Raw genomic sequence first — 20,967 nt, 5'->3', positions numbered from 1 at the left:
ACAAGGCTGGTGAGGGGCTTGGAACGCAAGGTCTGTGAGGAATGGCTGAGGAAACTGGGGTTGTTCAGCCTGGAGAGAAGGAGACTCAGAGGTGACCTTATCACTCTCTACAACTCTCTGAAAGGTGGATGTAGTCAGGTGGGGTTTGGTCTGTTTCTCCAGGTAGCAACTGACAGAACGAGAGGACACAGCCTTAAGCTCTGCCAAAGGAAATATAGCTGGATAGTAGGAAAAAGTTTTTTACGAAAAGTGTGATAAAGTACTGGAATTGTCTGCCCAGGAAGATGGTGGAGTCATCATTCCTAGATGTGTTTACAAAAAGATTGGTGCCATGGTTTAGTTGAGGTGTTAGGGCATGGGCTGGACTCAATGCTCTTGAAGGTCTCTTCCAACCTAATGATTCCATGATTTCAAGTGGGTGTTAATGGGAAACAAGAGGGAATAGTGCGGCTTTGGTGAGCACATGAGTATCATAAAGTATTGCAAAGGGACTTGTCTCTTGTCTTCATCCTGCATTCTCCACTAAAGAGACTGAATAAACAGCCATTCTTGTCACATATGCTCAGCTGCTTTAGTCACCACTCATCAAAATTAAACCATAACGTACTGAGTTACTTCATTCACCCTTCTTGTCTGAGTTAAAGGGTGTTGGTCAGAACTATGTCACCACAGCTACAGCTGCTTTTGGAACTCGGAGACAAGGACTATCACAGTCACATCCAAGGAATGACCCCTCTGTTGATGTTAAGTGTTTTGCTTTGTTTTTCTGGTGCAATCTTTAAATGTTGGGGCTCTGTTACCGTCAGAAGGGTGAGATGGTAAATCCCTGATACTCTCTGCAAATAGAAGCCCGGCAGCATATTCTTTAATAGATGTTATGAATTACAACAGGTTGCACCACTATTTTCTTTGGATACCTGCCAGAGCTCAAGGCATCCCCACCAATAAGCTGGTATTTAGAAAAGCACTCTTAAACACAGTCACAGCTGGATGATGTATTCACAAATATTCTTCTTTCCATTTCTGATCCATCAAGGGGATCAGCTGCCAAACTATTAACTGTCTTACCACCATCTGTGCTCAGGTTCCATTAGTAACCCAGGTGTTTCAGGACATCCCAGTCCTGCACCAGCTATGCCCAGTTACTTCTTGCTGATACATCAGTCCAGCTAAACGAGCCTGGAAAATGCAACAGGTAACCAAACACTCTCAGAACAAATTAACCTCTACAAAAACCAGGCACGTCAGGACTAAATCAATCTCTACATAAACAGGTACTTCATGTCCTATCTCACCAGTGTTAACTACTGACAAATACAAGGAAAAGCTCAGGTCAGGCCACAGCTGCCTTCTACAAGTTGCTGAACAACAGGCTTTTACCTTGCTTGCTGACAGACACTGCAAATCCAAGCCTTCTCCTTCTTCTGGTAAGTGCTGCAGCTCTTGCAGATGTTGTACTTGCAGTCTTGGCACTGTCGCTTGCTGTTGATAAGAAATGTGAAAGGGGAACAGCAGCGAATGCAGCAGTGCTCATTAAACTTCTGCTGCTTGGAAAGGATGCTGCACTTGTTACCCTCTTCATCCAACTTCTGCTTCATTTCACTGGAATGAAAAGGTAAAGAACAAAAACATAAGCAAAATTTCAATGGGAAATCTTCATCCTCTTTCCACATATTCATATTATACTCTTCAAATAACTTCTGCAGATGTGAAATGAATATGAGAAATGTATATTCTAAATTTAGAATTGGAAAGCAAAAATTCCTATGTTCCCTTAAGCCATCCATGGCCAACCCACTTAAACTCTCTCCCTGAGTCACATTAGGGACAAAAGTCAAATTTACTCAGTTCCAGAGAGACAACCCAAAGGAAAACCAGGTTGCTGCTTTAGGCACTCCAGCTGTGCTATGCTATAGAGACCATGTGAAAATTCAGGGCTATGCTCAGAACTCTTTACAAATCAAAGAAGATTGGTGCACAGTAATAAAAAAATCCTTCTGACCAATAGTTTTGAAAACAAAAAGTTTGTTGTGTTCTGTCTGATGGGGTCATATTATTCATAATAGCTCCAATTTGTCCAACAACTTTAATGATATCCTTCATTTCAGAGAGATTTGGGTGCTCTACTACTTAGGACCAATATTAAGATGACTGCTAACTGTGAAAGTGTTTGCAGGCACTCTGCATAAAGTTTCCTGTATTCTAGCAGAAGAGTTCATTTATTTAAAAAACTGACATAAATCATGTATGCATGGTATTAAGTAAATTGCATCTCCCATTTTACAGTGCTTTTGATATTTACAAATTAGGCACTATATTCCATGACAGGAGTAATAAAAAAGCATGCAGAAGGAAGAGTTGTGAAGGTAAACAGGTCTGCAAACTGATCACACATTTTCTGGCATGCACAACTAGGATATACCATATGAGAAGAAAAAGTAAGAATGAATGAAAAACAAGTAAAATAAAAGCTTTTAACACAGCATGACAGCATGCACATACTTATATTCATTCTCCCTACTTCTCATAATTAGTGGTGACTACCTTACTATTTCAAATTGCCGATAAAAACCACTTATAAGACTAGAGTAACACAAAAGTCTAAATAAAATTTAGAGGTACCACAAAGCAGACTAAGCTGCAAGTGTATTTATTCATGACATGCTGACTTACACTTAAATTAATGTTTAAATATCTTGCTACACGAATAAAAAAATACACTTATTGCATACTTATTCAGGAACTCAACCAAGATCATCTATGAACATCATTGTGAGCCAAGCTTGGAATTTTAAAAAGAATCACATTATTGGGCTATATTTCACCTTATTTGCCACTTCTGCCTCAGATTCATAACTCAAAATAAAATCAGCCTGTTTTATGAAAATCTGACAGGTCAATTCTAAACCTCAAATCTAAAAGACAAGTAAAGAAGTGATCTAAACCACATAATTTTTGAACTTGCACATACAACCCATTTAAGCATATTTCCAATATATGTCTTTTAATAAATTTAAAATTTAGAAACAATGTGTGTTTTTGCTGCTTGAACTCTGTACAAGGTTTTGACTAATTAGACTAGGTGCTCAAACAGATACTCTTCACAATTTCAAGTAAATAATCTATGATTTTTTTCTGTCCAGATGGCAAAACATGCTTGTTCTGCCACATTTTTACAGAATGTGCAAGATGCAAAAGGTAAGATATTATTATGTAAGAGAGAAAATGTCTGAATTATGCACATCAAACTGGCTTCCTCGGGTAAACTGATGGAACTATCCCAGAGACTCCATGGGATGGCTAGACTAGTTTGTCTTAATCTCCATTACTCCCTCCTGCCATGGTACTACATGGAAAATCTTTCTAGTGGAAGAAGGGAGGAAGTGAACTGTCTTCACATTGCTCCTCCATCCACAGCAGGCATGCTGCTCTGCAGCAATGGGACAAGACTCAGCACTGTTTCTGCACTGAGGGTCAGGCCGGAACCTCAGGTTCCAGGACAAAAGCTGGTAAAGGTGAGGGCTGTATGAGTCAAGGAGGATTTCTGGCATGGAAAAGTGTTTGGTAGCCCAAGATGCTGCAATCTTTGCTTCAGGATAGTGACCCCAGGCAGCAGATGCTGGCCCTCCCATAAAACAAGAACAGCTAAGGAGTCAGGGTCAGGCGGACTGATTAAAGAAAGGATTTTTGTCCTAACGGAGTTCTGATATCTCCCAGAATTAGTAATACTGATGCTTGGTAGTATCAGCCCACACATTCAACATTGTCATGCTCAGTGGCATTTTGAACCCTCATTAGGACTCTGATGCATGATAGCAAGATAAACCACAGAGGCAAAGCCACCAATTAAAGTGCTACAATAATGCTTACAATATAAACCCAGGCAGTTTTGTTCACAACAGAGCTAATAAAGCCTGATACCTAGAAAAAGCTAAGCTCACACTGAAATCTTTTCATCAGAATAGGCATTAATTACATGTCTCTCCTCTATCTGGCTGCTAGTATTCATTACAGTGGTAGAACTCAATATCATTAAGGCATCTGCCTCAGTGCTAAATAGGACTAAAATTGGCCAATGGATTAAAAACGTAAATAGGATAGAGTTGGACAGCCTGTCAGAGAGAGAGCATGACAGAAAAAAAACTCATTTCCACAGGAAAGCAGGCAGAACAGAAAAGAAAGCAATGCGCATTTCTCTGACAGCTGTAACAAATTAAGGCTCTTGCGCACTGCCCTGCCAAAGGCTATTGTATAAGGAGTCAAATGGCAAAAGGGGCTGTCAACCGGACTTGTCATTTGAAGCCAAAAGGCACTCTTTCCTTGGAAGCAAAACCTGGGTTTCATATGAAAGCGAAGTGCTGTATAACTCTGGTGGGCAATTCAAACTGCCTAGTTTGAGGAAAATTAGCTGAAGTGAAAAGTAGGCACTGATACACTCTCAGCAATATGGAGAAAACGTTACTTGGACCTAACTCCAGCTGGATGATCCCCCCAGGTGGGATGATTAATGCCAGTGTCAATGTTAATACATGAGAAAGTTTGTTGCACTGAAATTCAGGAGGTACAAACTCAAGGTGTCCCAAATGTGAAAATCTCAGGCTTTACTTTCAGGATGTTCAAATTGCTTGGTGCAAGAAGATTGTAAGAATGTTCTAAGGAAAGGGCAGCAGTCATCAACAACTGATTGTCTCACAAAGTGAAACTCGCTTCCAAAAAGGCGACAGTCACCGGCGCAGGAGCTATTTCTAACAAGGTCGAATCAACTGTCATTGCAAACATTGCCCCTTCCTCACTATGCAACACTGTTTCCCCCAACAAAACGCAGCTGAAGGGGATGAGACAGAGAATAAGAGGGAGAATGCCTCTCCCTCTCTGAATCTGCATTCATGTGTGCTTACTTCCCTAAGGAGGGAACGTAATGTATTCAGAGGTGTATACACAGAATATGAGTGCAAATAAAACAAGCAACAAAATACAACTGCACAAAAAACATCCCTGTTGGGGTAAGCACAGAACAGTGGGAACGACAAATGACAGAATTTATTTGGAAGTCACAACTGATGGGGCTCAGCTATTATGGTTATGTGTAACATAGTAATAGGCACCTGTGGAGAAGAGAACTCCTGCTGTGTGAATGAATCTCAGATTGGGTTTCATTTTCTTTCTTGAGTGGTTGCATTTCACCAATTGCTTACAAGTACAAAAGAAGCAAAAAATACTCAATAGATATCCAACATGTCTATCACCAAAACCAATTCTGTCAAAGAACACTTTATGAGTTCCAAGTTCCAAATAAGTTCAAAAATATACAGAGGAATATTAGACTTTTCTAGAAGCTTTAATCAATGAATTTACACAGTTTGTGTTAAAAAAAAAAAAAAGTAATTAATTTCAGTCAGTGTTCTGGGTGATAGATGCCTGGAATGTAATTCCCACAGTCAGTCATATTAGGAACACTTTCCATCACTTTCCAGACTGTTTTGGATGTAGGCTCTTCTATTATATTTTGAGGGTGAATAGATGTCTTCCCCTCACCACCCACTATGTTTTGGTAACTTTTTAAAATATAAATTAAGTAGCTTCCATTGGTATGGTTAATTTCTTCCTAGTGTTGGGCAGGTTTAAACATAGTTCTTCAATGTTTGCCTGAACAATGCCTTCTCCTCTAATAAATTTCTAAACCTCTGGGTGCAGCAATGGAAAGGAGTCCATAAAACTGCCAATTCTATTACAACAAAACCTAAAAAATCCCCCCCGTTTTTTCATTTTAAAAAGAGAATAGTTCCTGGTGAAAACCTGATAGCTGGCTTGAACTCCAAGACAGAGTCTGTATAACCAAGTCTGTCTCTCAGGCTCTCCAAAATGCAGCTCTCTGCTCTTCTCTAAGGGCTTCTCTGAGCCCAGTTATTGGGCTGTACCATCTTACTCTTGTCTCACACCAGTCTCCATTTCAGGAGTTTAAACCTGGCAGTTTAAAGGCAAAGTCCAGCTGGACTGGTTCCCATTTGCTCTGCTGCCTTCTTAAGTGATGGATAAATACAATTTTTCCTGCTATTTAAACACCTCTTATCTTCCCCAGTAGAGTAAAGGCTAAATCTATTCTAGTTGCCTGCACAGGCAAAGAGGAAAATGGAAGGACAATGTTCCTAGATTCACCTCTCTCCCCACTGATGAACAGAGGAGCAGTGCTTTCACAAGTTACCAAAGATAGGTAGAAACTTTTTCCTTCAGTACTACAGATGAGGGTTTCTTTTTGTCTCTTTCCTGTCCTCTTAATTCAAATTACACCTATTTCACAGACTAAGCCATAGTTTATCCATTGGCCTTAGAGCTTTTTTTACTTCAAAGACAAATTAACACACAGCCGACACTGCAAAGTGCTTTTCTTAGGAGAACAGTGTTCTGCTCAGCTGGGTAACTGGTTGTCTCTTTTTTCTGCACTTGTTTGCACTATCTCACTTTGCAGAGTGGATTCAGAGCAGTGCATGATGATCACTAATTTGTCTTAAAACTTGTTTCAGTCTTGGTTTGACAACTGCTAAAATGCTGTTTCCCACCACAGAAGAAAATGCCTACAGACACTTTCCTGTTCAGGCATCCTTAATACTCATCTACACGTAACAAACTATTGAGGCCTTTTGCTTATCAAAAAATCTGGATTTCTGCATATTCTGGGGAGCAGATGAACAAGTGCTGATGTCTCTGCTTCCAGTCTTTCAGAGAGACCACTTTTACTACTGCATCTCATGTTTTTCCACTCCCACAGTCAATCCAAATATGGTGTACTGGGCTAGAGTTTTCTTGGGCTACAAAGATCACCTAAAAAATAAAGGTTTTACCAATACCCTCTAATCTACAATGCTGGAGGATAAAGGGATTTTCATATTAAGTGGCTAAGTGTACACAGTGTTCCCATCTCCACTCTCCTTAAACCTGCCAGATGTGCACCAGATGCCAGAGCTGGAGTAAAGATCTTTTAATCTATGAAGAACATGACAGTTTCTTACTCCTTGATTACCAGTACAATGAGAAGGAGCCACAGGCTGAATGTGACTGGAATTTCTCTCCCATTCACGATTTCAATTTGATGTTCAAGGTCCTAGATTGTGATAACTACAAGTAGTTCCCACCTCAGCCCTTACTTCCTCTCTTCTTCACCCAGTCTCCCAAACCATCAGAAATGCACCAAGCAGGTTAGTAAAATGCTGCTACATTTAGGAAAAACACCCAGTGGAAGTTTTATAAGCCTGACTCCTGGGCAGGGATCTGAGAGAACAAGCCAAAATTGTCATGGAGCTGCTCAGTGTTCTATCCATTCCATGTTTCTTGTGTCTCAAACTGTGGAATGGTGCAAATAGGGGTGAAGCTCTATGCTGACAGGGTTATACACCTTTTCCACCTGCAGTACACAGTAAGAACCAAATTCTCCCAGTAGGCATATACCTCCATCATTATTTAGTCTCTCAGGGTTCAGTGCTAATTTCTTTTTGCTGCCTCTTCTTCCAAAGTAGTTTATTCTCCACAAGACAGGCATCTAGAAAACTTCCAGACAGTACTACAACACTACCCCTTTTGTTTCTTTTATGTCTTTGCTAAATTTCCCCTAGTGAAACTCTAATTGCTCTCTGAAAAAGTGGAGCACAGGATAGTACTACAGCAAATGCAAAGTTAATTAATTATCTTATAATCAAGGACTTTTTTTTCCTAAGTTCTTATCAACACTATCACAATTGTGCCTTGTGCTGTATTTAACACTTAGTACATGAAATAGTGCTCTACACATTGCCAGTACTATCAAAAAGTCATGCTTAGCACACATGCAAGCACACCACTTGCATTTGGGGAGCCTTGGAGGAACACACATCACTTTAATCTGTTCAGAGGGATATCAGTCCAGCAGCAGTAGCTGACATTTTTCGGAAGGATTAGACAGCAGGGAGTGTACCATAAATGGGGGGGAAAGGGGGAGGTGTGATGGAAGTAACAACATCCTAAAGCAAAAAATCAAAACACAAAGTCTTCGGGGGGAGATAGGGGGAGTCGAGTGCTAAGAAACTCATAAATAGTTATGAGTAAGTCACTTGTACAAAAATCAGGAAGATTAATATTTCACAGTCTAATTACTCTAACTGTGGTTGTGTTCTTTTATTTAAAACATCATCTCTTGAGGTTTTTTCCCCCCTCTTCAGCTTTTAATTTCTATAATGTTAATGTGTATTCCTATCAAATCTCACTTTTTATATTTTTCTTTCCTTCACTCTTCAAAAGTAGGAGCAAACAGTGATGATGCTGCATATATGCTATGCTGTGATCTGGGGACAATCTCTTTCTAAAAATAAAGAAATCCATCACAGTGGAAAGACTGTTGATGTTTTTAGGTTTGTTTGGGGTTTTTTTTGGGGGGGGGGTTTTTGTTGGTTTTTTTTTTAAGATTTGCAAACATTTCTTTCACTGGGAAAAAAATTGCATTGACAACTTCATATTTCTTACTAGGTGACATAAAATAAATGTTGTGAAGACTAACCTATTGAAGTTTTGTGCTAAGCACAGCTGAACCAATTAGACTGCTGACAGAATCAGAAAAACGCCAACATACTCAACACTTACCCTTGTCAAAAAACACAGATCAGGCACTGAGTTTGCTAGAGAGAAAGAGTCAGCACCAAGATAAACTGTGGTGCACTTGCCCCAGACCAGAACCTAGTATGTCATACCAGGTTCTGTCCTAATCCATTAACAATTTCATGCTGAGGCAAAGCTTCAGCTTTCACAAAATGAGTGAGTGCTGCTGTATTACTTTGACACTGTGCTAATGGCTATTAGTTTCCTTTTCTTTTGCCAGCACAAGCACTGTCACTCAGTGTCTATCATCATGGAACTGACTGACATGTCACAGTGTAGATAAATTAAATAAATACTATACTGGTATTCTTTTAAATTCCTTCTCACTTCATAAACCCATAAATTGTCAAGGGACATTGCACTTAACCCCGTTTTCTTTTGTCATGTTGGATATCACAGGAGCACAGAGTGTGCACCACATTTCACTGATAGGCTTTGAAATCTTCATTGGGCAAGTGGAACAGCAAGGGTGAAGTAGATTTTGAATTATAGAGGAGATATTCCGGGGAGCTCTGGGGACATTGGAAATCTCCACATGAAAGCTGAAATGATCTTTTTCAAGACAGCACCATGAGTACAGACTCGTTTGCCCTCCCATTCTTTTACTGCTACACGGGACGTATGAAAATAAAGCTGGGTTTTGACATACTTTCCCCTCCTCACTCTTCTTTCTCATCTGCTGTCCTACCTCAGGTACAGCTCAGCCTGCAGTAAGGTAGGGTAGTCTGAGTTGAAATAATGTGTCAGTATCAGGAACAAGCACTTTTGCTGCATGTTAAATCCTACAGGACCTTCTGGTTAAATCCTGGGTTTGACTCAGAATTATCAAAAGGTGTGTATCCACACTTGACATCAACTGCAAGTGAAGATAAGCTGAAAGTTTTCCCCTTTTTTTCCCTATTATGTCCATATTGAATCACTAACCACTACAATCTGAGTGATTTTTTAATAATTTCATCAGTATATGCCAGAGCCCTACAATGTGACTACAAAATGGTAAGCTTAAATTATTATTTACAATAGCATTTTGGGGCACTTTCTTATTAGATTACAAACACGTAATACTTTATGTTGTGCTACCCTATCAAACTTCCGAACAACCTAGCAAAACATCATTAGCTTTACCACCTTTCTTATATGGCTTTCCTGTTTTTTTCTTTCCCACATTTGGGAGTGATTTTTAGTTACACAAATATTCCATATTTCCCTTTATCTCATTTCCTCTCAACAAGTGTCATTTTGCTCTCCTTGAAGTGCATTTTTCACTGCCTGTCTGGTACCTCTCCCTGGAGACCTTTTTCCTATCAGGTCCTGACTTTCAGTACAGGTTCATTCCTAGAGAATGATAAATACAGACAAGCATTCTTTAAAAGAAAGCATTTTTCAATTCAAAAAACCTAAAACTATTTAGTGAAAATATTTTTTTTAAATGTACATACTCTTCCATCATAGTTACATGCAATACATTCTTTGCATCACTGGTGGCATCTGTGAGTCTACTTTTCTTGGGAATCCAATTTTATGCCCATATTAACTTGAAAAACTTCCTTTAATAACAGAAACAGTCCTCCTACATTAGACAGTTCTCTCAGTACTCCTTTCACAGTGCCATCTGCCTTGACCTCATAAAGCACAATTCACTGCCTGGTTAGTGTACAGCAGGAGAGTAACTGAGACACAGGCTCTGAAAATCCCTGAAGTATTCACTATGAGTCGTTCTTCCTTCTTCCTAGCTGGACTTGTAGCAATGCAGGCATGGAAAGATTTGTTCTAGAATTGCTGTTGTTACTTGACCCTTCCCCACATATCACACAGCAGAATAAACAAGAGCAGGCAGCAGAGCAAACAGCAGAACTCGCTAAGGAACTGGGTCTCACAGCCTGACGAGTCAGTGCCAGACAACTGTGAGTGTGTTGTTAGAAAGAACGGCCCAAAGATGTTCATCTTGGTTTGTGTACAGACAGGATGAGTGAGGCTGCCTACTCAAGGGCTTTCTGGTGGGATGGGAACATTGGAAAGCCCTGTCCTCCACAGTCCTCCATGGGGAATGCAGTACACAAATCAGCACACATCCTCCCACGCCAACATCCACTGAGTATTTGACCACTTTCTGCAACAACCACTGAAGCCCCAGCATAGCACAAGAAGAGAGCAGAAGGCATTAACAAATGCTCTAGGCCATCCATGGTCTTGTTTCAGGTGAGACTCCTGTGAAATCCTAGGATCACACCATGATGTTCCCATTAACTTGGCCTCAGAGCGAATTCCTTGCAACTGTAGCACTCAACACTGTATTTTCAATAAGTCTGCATAACACAGCTGCTAAAGCCCCCTTCTCCAGTCCAACTCCTCTTCATACTGCCCATGCTCCTAACACACAGTTTAGCACTGTTCTTTGATATTCCACATAGACTGCAATTCAAGTAGCTTTAAGACTGCAAGCCCTCCAATTCCAAACAGTCAGTATGAGTCAAAACCAGCAGCTTGATATTTTTCCAAATTTAAGCATATAAACAATTATCTTCTTAACTACAGAAATTATTTGCAATTTCCATGTAGGTTTTCTTTGTTTGTTTTAAAGACAAAGAAGCTTAAAACTACCACTCACCTGTACTGTACACAAGAAAAGTATTTTGGCAGACAAAAGAATCTATTTTCACAGAATGTATTTTATGTTTAACATGATGTGTTACCCTGATGTGTTTCATATCAACAATATCAATACCTTCTGAGTGCAGTATCATATTGTTTTTTACAAACCAGACAAATGTGTGCAAAGGTCCAAGAAATACAGACAGCATCTCCACCTCCTCATTCAAACACAAGTATTTTGGGTAGTCCTTTAAAAAAATATTGGCATATACTATTCCTATAGTAACACCTGTATTTAACAAAGACATGATCTTCAGTTAGCATTTTCATAATACTTTTTACTATATTACAGTTGATGTTCTTAACTTAATCCAGAAGCTTTTCCTTATGGGAATGCTTCTGCAAATTTAAAAACGTATTGTTATTTTCACATATAAAAGAATATACACTAATAGACTGAAAGGAAGTCAGTAAGCAACCACAAGAAACAAACAAAGCCCCCAGTAATACAGAATTTATTTAGAAAATCATCATCTTTGTTATTTAGCTGTGACTAGCTATTCAGTTTTATTCTGCATATGTGTGTGAGCATGCATACACTTACAGCTAAACTACATTATTCAATATCCCTTGCAAGTGAAGACCAGAATTCTCACCCACCTAGTACTCTCCATACCCCATCCCCATGGAAACGTAGTAGTATGGATTGTCCTTGACAAGACAATTTAGCTGGAATTGAGGAAAGCCAGGTTTCCAGACAAAGAGCATATTAAAGAATGAGAGATAAATACAAGTCCTCTTGTGCAGATGCTCCTACAGCTCTATGAATCCCAGTAAATCTTCCTTAGCCCTTGATAGTATGCCTCAGCCCAGACACAGAAAGCTAAGGTCAATGACCTGTCCCAGAGGGAAATGGATGAAGGGGAACTTCATAAAGCTGCCATTTTCATTCCTCCTCTCTGCTTGTTTGTGCTGTCTGATCTTCCCACTCGGCTCCTGTCAATCTGAAGTACACCAAACATACTTCAGTGGGATGTTTTTGGTGAACGGCAAAACAACTGAAATAACACAAAAGCTTCTGAAAAATGGAAATTCACCTAATTTACAATTAGAATTCAGAAAGATGATTAGGTGGTGCACATCTGAAAAAGACAGAATGGTTCTTCACCATTTTTAAAATAATGTGTTTTGAATTTTAAAAATGTCATTTCGTTCTTTTTTTTTTTTGTTTTTTGTTTTTTTTTTTTTGTAATAAAAGAGTTTCAAATACTACTATTCAGTTCTTCTGTGGACAGTACCATTCAGATAGATATCTGATGCCTCCCTTCTTTCCCTTGAGCATTTCCTCTCTTCAAATGGAAGACATCTCCCCTGTGGGGAGTTTATGGCACAGTCAGACCCCAGACTTGCTAGGCATACTTGGTGCAGACCCTCTGGCTATGTCTGAATTTGTGAGATCTGCTTGCACCAAGAGCAGACCAGTAGCCTGAACCAGACAATGCTGAAGGACTACACCTACACAGTATGTAGATCCACAGCTTGGCTTCAGGGAAGACAGTATTCCCTGGAACAAACATTTCTGCACTGCATGCAGTCTGAACCTGTCTGACTGTGATTCATTGGCTCAAAAACATTGATTTAGTTACTTCCAGAAGGAATCTAGCTTGTGCACACCAAAACCAGCCTGTAAACCATGCTGTAATATCTGAGGAGGATGAGTAGGTTTGCTCCAAAAACTGTAGCTTCTGATTAGGAATTCTTTTTCTTTTAAAAGAAATCACTGCGCCAGAAGACTTGTGCATGGGCTTTTGAAAATTTCTCTTGAAATAATATTAGAAGTTCAATGTATCATCCACCCATTTCATTTTGAGACGTATTCTGGATTGTCATAATTTAGCTTTACAAAGCATTCCCAATAGGACTCTAATTTGCACCAGTTAGCTTGAAATACCTTTGAACACAACTGACTTAATTCCCTTTAGCACTGCATTGGCTCACAGAGGTGTCACTCTAGGAATTTCATCAGCACTGTGGTCCAAGAAGACAGATGGGATAATGGAACAAGGAGACAAAAGCTACACCTTTGTAACTATGGCCTGAAATACTATACCAGAGGATGGTCAGACTGTCCGTTTTTATTCAGTAGCAGAAAATGGGTACAGAGTAATCCAGGGATTCTCTCAGGAAAGCACAAACACATTTTCTCAGACTTTTCTGCTACATAGCAGATGTCTGTGCTTCAATTAATTCCTCCTTCCCCTACCATGCTTTCAAATGAAATCAAAGCTCTACCAAGCTGCTTTCCTTTTAGGTATATGTAGCTGGTATTACCTTCTGGACAGAGCAGCTGGAGTGAAAGTCTGTGGGCAGAGAACTGTCAGCAGATACTCCCCTCCTAAAGCCCTCTTCTGCACTGATGCACCATCACCTGAATCACAGACCAAATCTGCTTCTTATGTGTGACTGTAAGTGACTTAAAATTAAATACATCAAAAGGAGAATTACTGCTTTTAAACTAACAATTTGTTCTCAAAATCCAACATTTATTCTTAAAGGAAAAAAAGAAGAGTGACTATGAAACACTAATCTTTCAAAATAGCTAGAATATAAAAGCCTTGGCATGTCCATAAATTCAGGACTTCAAAACTTGCATGATTAAGTCATCACAAGGGAATACCTCTGTAAGTGAAATATTGGTTGATTTATAACAAATATCAAAATGCATTTAATTAAATTGCAAGTGGAAGAAGAGAAGATCCTCCACTGGGAGCCATTACAATATAATTAAAGATTATACAATTATCAATTAAAAATTCTAGTGTTGACAAAAGAAGTATTTCTTTTTTAAGAAATTAAGAGCTCAGTTTAGTTTTATACATTTAGTTGCAAATATGTGAAAAGACTAAGGAGTGACCAACTGGATGCTTCAAGGGTAAGAGAAATGCAAGCGGAAATCTCCTTCAAAACTGTTCTAAAATTCATATTTAACCAAGATTTTACTGCTTGGAAAAGGCATAAATATGTTTTCTAGAAATATTTCCTGACCATAGAGGTGCTTTCTCATTCCTTTCCCTTCCACAGAAAGCAAAGCAATCACCATTCATTTTCTTTTTCTTTGCACACTTCCATCCTATGCCACAGTTTTTACAGCTTTTACACTTCTATGTACTTTCTGTCTAGAGCACAAACATCGTGGAAAAGCTGCAAGTCAAATTCAGAAAATATGTCAAAGAGGGTCAAAGGTGGACCATAAGAACCAAAAGGCAAGTAGGTCTCCCCACAAGCAGGGGGGGAAGAAGCAAGTAAGCAAGAATTAGTTGTTGACAGTTTAGCAGCCACTTTTATTCAGTCAAGAGCAGGAAAAATACAAGCAAATACTGAGAGAGGAAGATGATGGTCTTCTTCACATACAAGGCTATATGATTTTTCAAACAGTTTTGTACTTTGCTCCTAAACATTTCAATTCAAGGTGGTTTCAAACCACCACTGTAGGCCAAGCATGCAAATTGCAATTACTGTTGCAGCATGTGTAAATCAGAAATAAAAAAGATAGTATTTTGGATCTTATAGACCTACAAACACAAAAAATTTTCTAAAAAATTTGATTGACAGGTGCTTATTTTTACTGAGAAAAACAGTTGTACAAAATTATTCCTAAGGCAAAAGGCTAATTATACATTACATCTTTGAGAGCTCTGAAACACAAATTGGAATGCACCAATACTTAGAATCAAGGAGTCTCCCTATGAGGGGAAAAAAAAAAGAAGAAAAGCTTTAGAGGAATTTAGTACTCTGGTTATATCTGCGCAACTAGAAAAGCAGATAAAACAAAGCTCTGAGTACAATCAGTAGTTTATAAATCAAAGCAAAGCCTTACTTCAAAAACCAGAAGCAGACTTGAGAAGAGCAGCTGATTTATATAAAACATTATTTGAAATCAGCAAGGAATTGAAGCAAAGCAATTCTCTTTCTGCTATACAGGCAAAGTATGCACAGGCTCTAACATACATAATCAATTATGGAGAAAGTTGTAGCATCTGAAATATTTCCTCCTTGCATAAAACACTGAGGCTACAAAGATTCCCTTGACTACAGCTCAGTTCAGTTCTGAACAGTGCGACCACAATCTGTGCCCAAGAAGTACTTAAACCACTGTACAAATACATTTAAGCTCCCCAGCATACTTAAAAAACTGATTCTCTAACTTGGCAAAAATACCAGTCAAGGTCTCACATGGGATAGATCAACATCAGCTACACTCAACAGCTAGAAAATGAACAGACTAAGCTCAAATAACACTCAATAAATAAATAATTATAGTGATGCTATAAAAGCTAGCATCAGTTTCAGAGATGTTTGGCTGTACGGTGCTCAGCGAAACCCCAGAGGACAAACCAAGCAATGCAAAGCAATAAAAAGACCCAATGTCATTATTGGATTTGGTCATTTGTACTCTGTGTTTAGGACGCATTTTTCAAAATTTCATTCTGAATGTTTTCAGCTTGTCTGTACAGATATATGTGAATATTAGATCATACCATTCATGTACTGCAGATAACTCAAGTAGGATGTTAAAGATCAGATACTTGGTTCCTCAGTTATGCAATGTAAAATGACAGGTGTTTTATTGAAGCTTGTTTTCCAGGGAAGGCTTAGCCCTTCTTCAAAATCAAGTTCCTTAAATTTCTTCCTCTCCGCTTCTTCTATCTCAAAATTTAAAGATACAAAAGCACTGATCAAATAGAGATTTTCCTCTCTATTGCTAATTAGTACAATATTAGCTCTTGTCCAGCTCCATTCAAATGGGTTATATTCAACACACTGTACCAAAATATTTGCACATTTTTTCTATCTTAAAGTTATACTACTAATACCCAAGTAAAATAAAATGCTGTGCTGAAGTGAACTATACAAATTGCCTCTACTCTATGTAGTTGAGAAGTTCCTCCAATAATCTTCTCAGAAACCTTCAACAACTCCAACTTATTCAAGACCCTTAACAATAAAATAATTGTTTACAAGAGGGCAGAAATTTCCAGATTTATTATTTAATCATGAGAATATAAAGTCAAGTTTGTAAAAGATCAAAGAAACAGAGATGCAGTAAGAAAACAGTAAGCTACATAAATTGGAGAGACATTTTAAAATATGTATTATATGCCTGTTACATTTGTGTTTATGCAATTACAACAACCAAAATCCCAAACAACCTCTTGGAGAGCGTGTATTTAATCTAAGGAGGTCTAATGTTCTATTCAAGAAAGCACAAGCGAGTCATTTTGACGTCCTGGTTAGCACTACTAAAAAAAGCCCCAAACCCAAAACAACATAATAAAAATAAAAACATGACACCTAAATTTAATTAGGACCCTGATTCTCACATCTGAGATTGACAGGGGCTTTGCCCTTCAATAAAATAAGAGCATAATAAAAGTAATTTAGTAAAACCTACAACACTTTGGTATGAATGTATGTAACCTAATATGAGTGACACAAAATTCACTTACTTCAGTATCTCAATATTACACACTAAATCAGATACAACAAGCATAACAGGATCTGCTGCTTGGAAGGAAAAAAAAATCGTAAGAACAATGGCATTGATTTTAATTAGCAGGCTTGGTATTTCTAAGACGTCTCTGGCATCCCATTGCCAATTATCCTGATATATACTATTTTATCAAGCCATTGAAAGTGGATCCTTAAGGGCTATTATATAATTCAGTAACTCAAGCTATTTAAGTTCCCTTCAAGTCAGTGAAAATATTCCTCTTCCACACAGGGGGATATCATTCTCCAGCTTGGAGATGTGCTCATATTAAAATACACTGTTTGGGATTCAATGTTTTACTTAGGATTGTCTTCTCGGAGCACCGAAAATTTATTCACAACATTTAATTTGTAGTTTCTTTTACTTTTCCCCTTAACAACCTGCATGTTTGCAGATCATCATGTAACAGGACATATGCTGTAACACTGCACGTAGGAACAAATTCACCCTTCACCTCTGCTCCTCCTGCTTTTCTACCTTCTGCTAATGCAGCAATCCATCCCATAATACTCACAAGCAGTAACTACACACACACACCTGTTGTCATGAGAGGCTTTGTGCTGGCACATCCAGAAAGGAAGTCATGGCAACTGATGCATTTCTGAGAGCATCAATGTCGCTTTGGAGATGTGCAACCAGCAATATTTACTTCAGCTGACCCTAGACCTAACTGTGCAGTAACAATTCCCACTGCATTTCACATTTCCAAATGTTGCCAGATGAAAAGGAACTATAAAGGCGTCATTACAATATTGCCCTCTGGAAATTTCACCATTCCTAAGCAAAATGCTTATTTACTCAAATACTGCTAAACACATATTACCTCTGTTACTATTTTCCCCAATATGAATTTTAAACCTGATTATGCCACATTTTGCTTAAGTAGAAGCAAAAATCTATCTCATGTTTTCTTTAGGAAAAAAAAAATAGTTTCAGATTCTCCAATATTGTTAATTTAATTTTCTTTTTAGATTTCTGGTGATCTTTTCCAGCAGAATTCTCAACCTGAGTTAATTAAAAACCATCTGCCTCTATTAAAAGGTTTCATTCCATCTTCCGAGTATTAGAGCACTGAGTGCATTCCCTTATATTGACTCTAGAGCACCTGGTATTGTTAATTGTCTGCCAGAGACCAAAGAATTCATTGGCAGATTGCCAAGATATCAGGTACCCTAGCACAGAAATTTATTGTGTAGATATATATATATAAAAATCAATAGGCTCCTGCATAAACCATGCTTTTTCCATGCCAGCCCAAACCCATTTGTCTAAAGCAGGTGATGTATAGAACACTTACTGTACACTGTGTTCTTGCTGTTGCTTTTCAGTAGCATTATCGTTTTCTCCCTTCTGCTCTCAGAATTTGGATTGTTCACACACATCAAGCTTGGGAGACTTTATAACTTCTTAAAATTAAATATTTAAAACGTATTTTCAATGAATTGTTTAAACAACAGCTAGTAATTTATCTCAACAGCTTTTTCATTCTGCCTTCACTTAAAAACTCAATCTCAGAATTAGATTTCATACTTTTTTTTTTTCTTTTGAAATGAACATAATCAAAACCTGCAATCAGCATTACAATAGTTTGTCAAGGCTGTGTCCTGGGCCGTCTGTAACAGACTTTGAAGCTTACACAAACCTCCCTCCCTTTGATCAGGGCACCTCCCCTGTCTAATCTTCGTATTGTTCTTTTTTTCCCCCTCCCCTCCATATTTCAGTTTAGTGATTAACAGTTGTGCAGTGACTAAGGTTACGCTTGAGAAGTAAATTCCATGGTTGACTGTGGTCCATGTAACACTTGGGATGGGAAGGAGTTTTTGGAATAAAGAAAGTTCAGTTTTTTTTTATCTTTCCTCCCTGCTCCTGTCTGCAGAAACAGTCTTATTCTCCAAAGAGTGAAAGCTGCTATTGTATTGAGGACTTGCAACATGAATTTTTGTTGCTGCTTATTCAGAAATCCTGTTAAATCTGAACCTCAGTATTGTTGGAAAAATTAATTCCCTGGCCTAACCATGCAAAAATAATTGGATTTATGTAGTTTAAAGTTGATGACGGTACATGTGTTATCAAAAGGAACTACAAGAACACTTAATTCTGTACTAAGTAGTATCTCCTGTACTTTAATTGTATTCTTTTTTTGTCTCTTCTGTAAGGCAAACTCTCATGTTTCTTTTAACAAGAAAGCTGCCAATGAAAGTTCTCATTATTATCTATTAGCTTCTATCCTGATCAGAAGCAAACCATTTTAGGCAAGAGGGCACCTTCAGATTGCCAGTGGAACTACAAGAGCATCAGCACTACATTCATCATAATTTTTGCATCCTCCACTGCCTGCCTCGCACAGGGACAGGTTTTGATGAGGCATCTTCCTATCTATTTCCCATGAGTTTTGGAGCTCAGTACCTGAGCTAGGCTCTATCCAGATGGCATTGCCCGGCATTTGTCAAAAGGGCAAAAAAGAAAAAAAAAAAGGGGGAAAAAATTAAAAACAAAACCAAAAAAATCCCAATCCAGTCAGAGCTTGAAATAAACTATTACCTACATCCTTGGAGTCACCTTTGACTTCACCTAATTGAAATCCTTCTGTTGCTTCTGAAGACTTTGTCATTCATTTCTAAATCATTGTTTAATAAGTTAATGAACAAAAGCCCTTTAACACGAAGCCCCACATGCCTCTAACCAAAGCTGAAAATTCACAGTTTGTTCCCACTCCTTAATTTAGTCGGAGTTTCTAGTCTGTAACACTTCCTTATTTCTAACCTCCTGGTAACATCATGACCTTTTCTTTATTTCTGTTTTAATATGAATTTTTTAAACATTTTCTGGAAATCAAGACAATTAATACTATGGAGTTAGGCAGAGCAAATATCAAAAAAGTTCAAGACTAAAAATTTAACTCTGACACATGGAGTTTGATATAAACTATAAATGTTATGGTTGGTTTTTTAAATGTTCAAACAAACACTAATGGATTAATTGAAAATGGACCCAATTCCTTAATAATACAATCCTCTTGCTTCATTTGCTAAATGGAGATGACAACATTTACTCTGTAGGGCATCATCACACTTCCAAGTGAAAAGTACTATAGGATACATCTTAATTTATTCATTTTTGCTAGAGATAATGGCATTAAAAATTGAAAACATACTTTAATTTAAATGTAAGGTAAGATGACTCCAAATCTATTATAATTTCTCATTCTCTTAATTAAAGTCTAACATAACAAACAGTTCAAAAGATTTTTCATTATGTTAACAAAACAATGGAATTTAAATACTGTTCAGAATAACCAAAACATACATGGAACACTGCAGCCTGTATAAAATTAGCTGAACTCCAAACCACATCAAAACGTTTTGCTAGAAATGGTGGCAAGGTTATCTTCTGAAGCCTGAACTACCTCATCACATATTCTTTCGTTCAAATTATTCAGGCATGCCTAAGAAAATTTTATCTTCCTCAAACATAAGAGAGATGTTTTTCCCAAGCACGTTTAAGCTTCTATAGAAGAATATATTACAATTGAAACCACTTTTAGAACTTACTTTAAGCTACAGTAGCTTCATTTTCTGGCTCTATGTAGGCCTAAATCAATAATTTTCTACACATCTATTTGTGACTCTGTCACAAATCTTTTCAACCTTTAGTAAGCAAAAATGGCTATCAACATTTGAATAGAGAAGCAGAATAAAAATGCTTTAACAGTCTTCCTAAATGGCTGAAATTATCTTCCTAAATGTAACAACAACATGAATCACAAACTGGGCCCAAATTTTTCAAGCAGTGCACATTAAGATGATGATTAATGCTTTTCCTGTGATGGATTGTGTTCTCCCTACCAAAACATTTATATCACAAGAGAAGGCCTTAAGGTTAGTAGGTATGTTTGTTCCCTTTCTTAAAATTAAGAAAACATATTACATATGAAAACACCAGTGTGTTTCCATTAAAAAAAAATATATATATATAAAAAATTGAACAAATCAACAGTCTCACATGCTGCTTTGCCACGCAGTCACTGAGGATCAGAAGCCTCTGTGCAACTCTTCTCAGCAAATTTGCTAATTTCATTACTTATTCTTACACAGTTTTTAAAGGAAATCCAGTAATAATCTAATACTAAGAAAAGTGATAATTTAGTCCTATTTTTCAGCCTGGCCCAATTTTTAAAAATCTGTATTCAATCCATGAATACA

The 20,967-nt window shown here is 37.9% G+C and overlaps 1 protein-coding gene across 8 annotated transcripts in view; it reads right to left on the bottom strand.

Moving 5' to 3' along the window:
• Window positions 1-20,967, bottom strand: part of LOC119698119 (myosin VIIA and Rab interacting protein) — a 206,314-nt gene that overhangs the window by 111,779 nt on the left and 73,568 nt on the right. For all 8 annotated transcript variants that reach the window (XM_038129701.1, XM_038129694.1, XM_038129699.1 and 5 more), the window contains exon 3: window positions 1,381-1,602. In XM_038129701.1, coding sequence (XP_037985629.1) covers window positions 1,381-1,602 — 222 coding nt within the window. The remainder of the gene's footprint in view (window positions 1-1,380; window positions 1,603-20,967) is intronic.

Source organism: Motacilla alba, chromosome 2 (assembly GCF_015832195.1).
Source record: "Motacilla alba alba isolate MOTALB_02 chromosome 2, Motacilla_alba_V1.0_pri, whole genome shotgun sequence".
Classification (NCBI taxonomy): domain Eukaryota; kingdom Metazoa; phylum Chordata; class Aves; order Passeriformes; family Motacillidae; genus Motacilla; species Motacilla alba.
The sequence above is the reverse complement of the archived record's forward strand: the minus strand, read 5'-3'. Positions and strand labels throughout refer to the sequence as shown.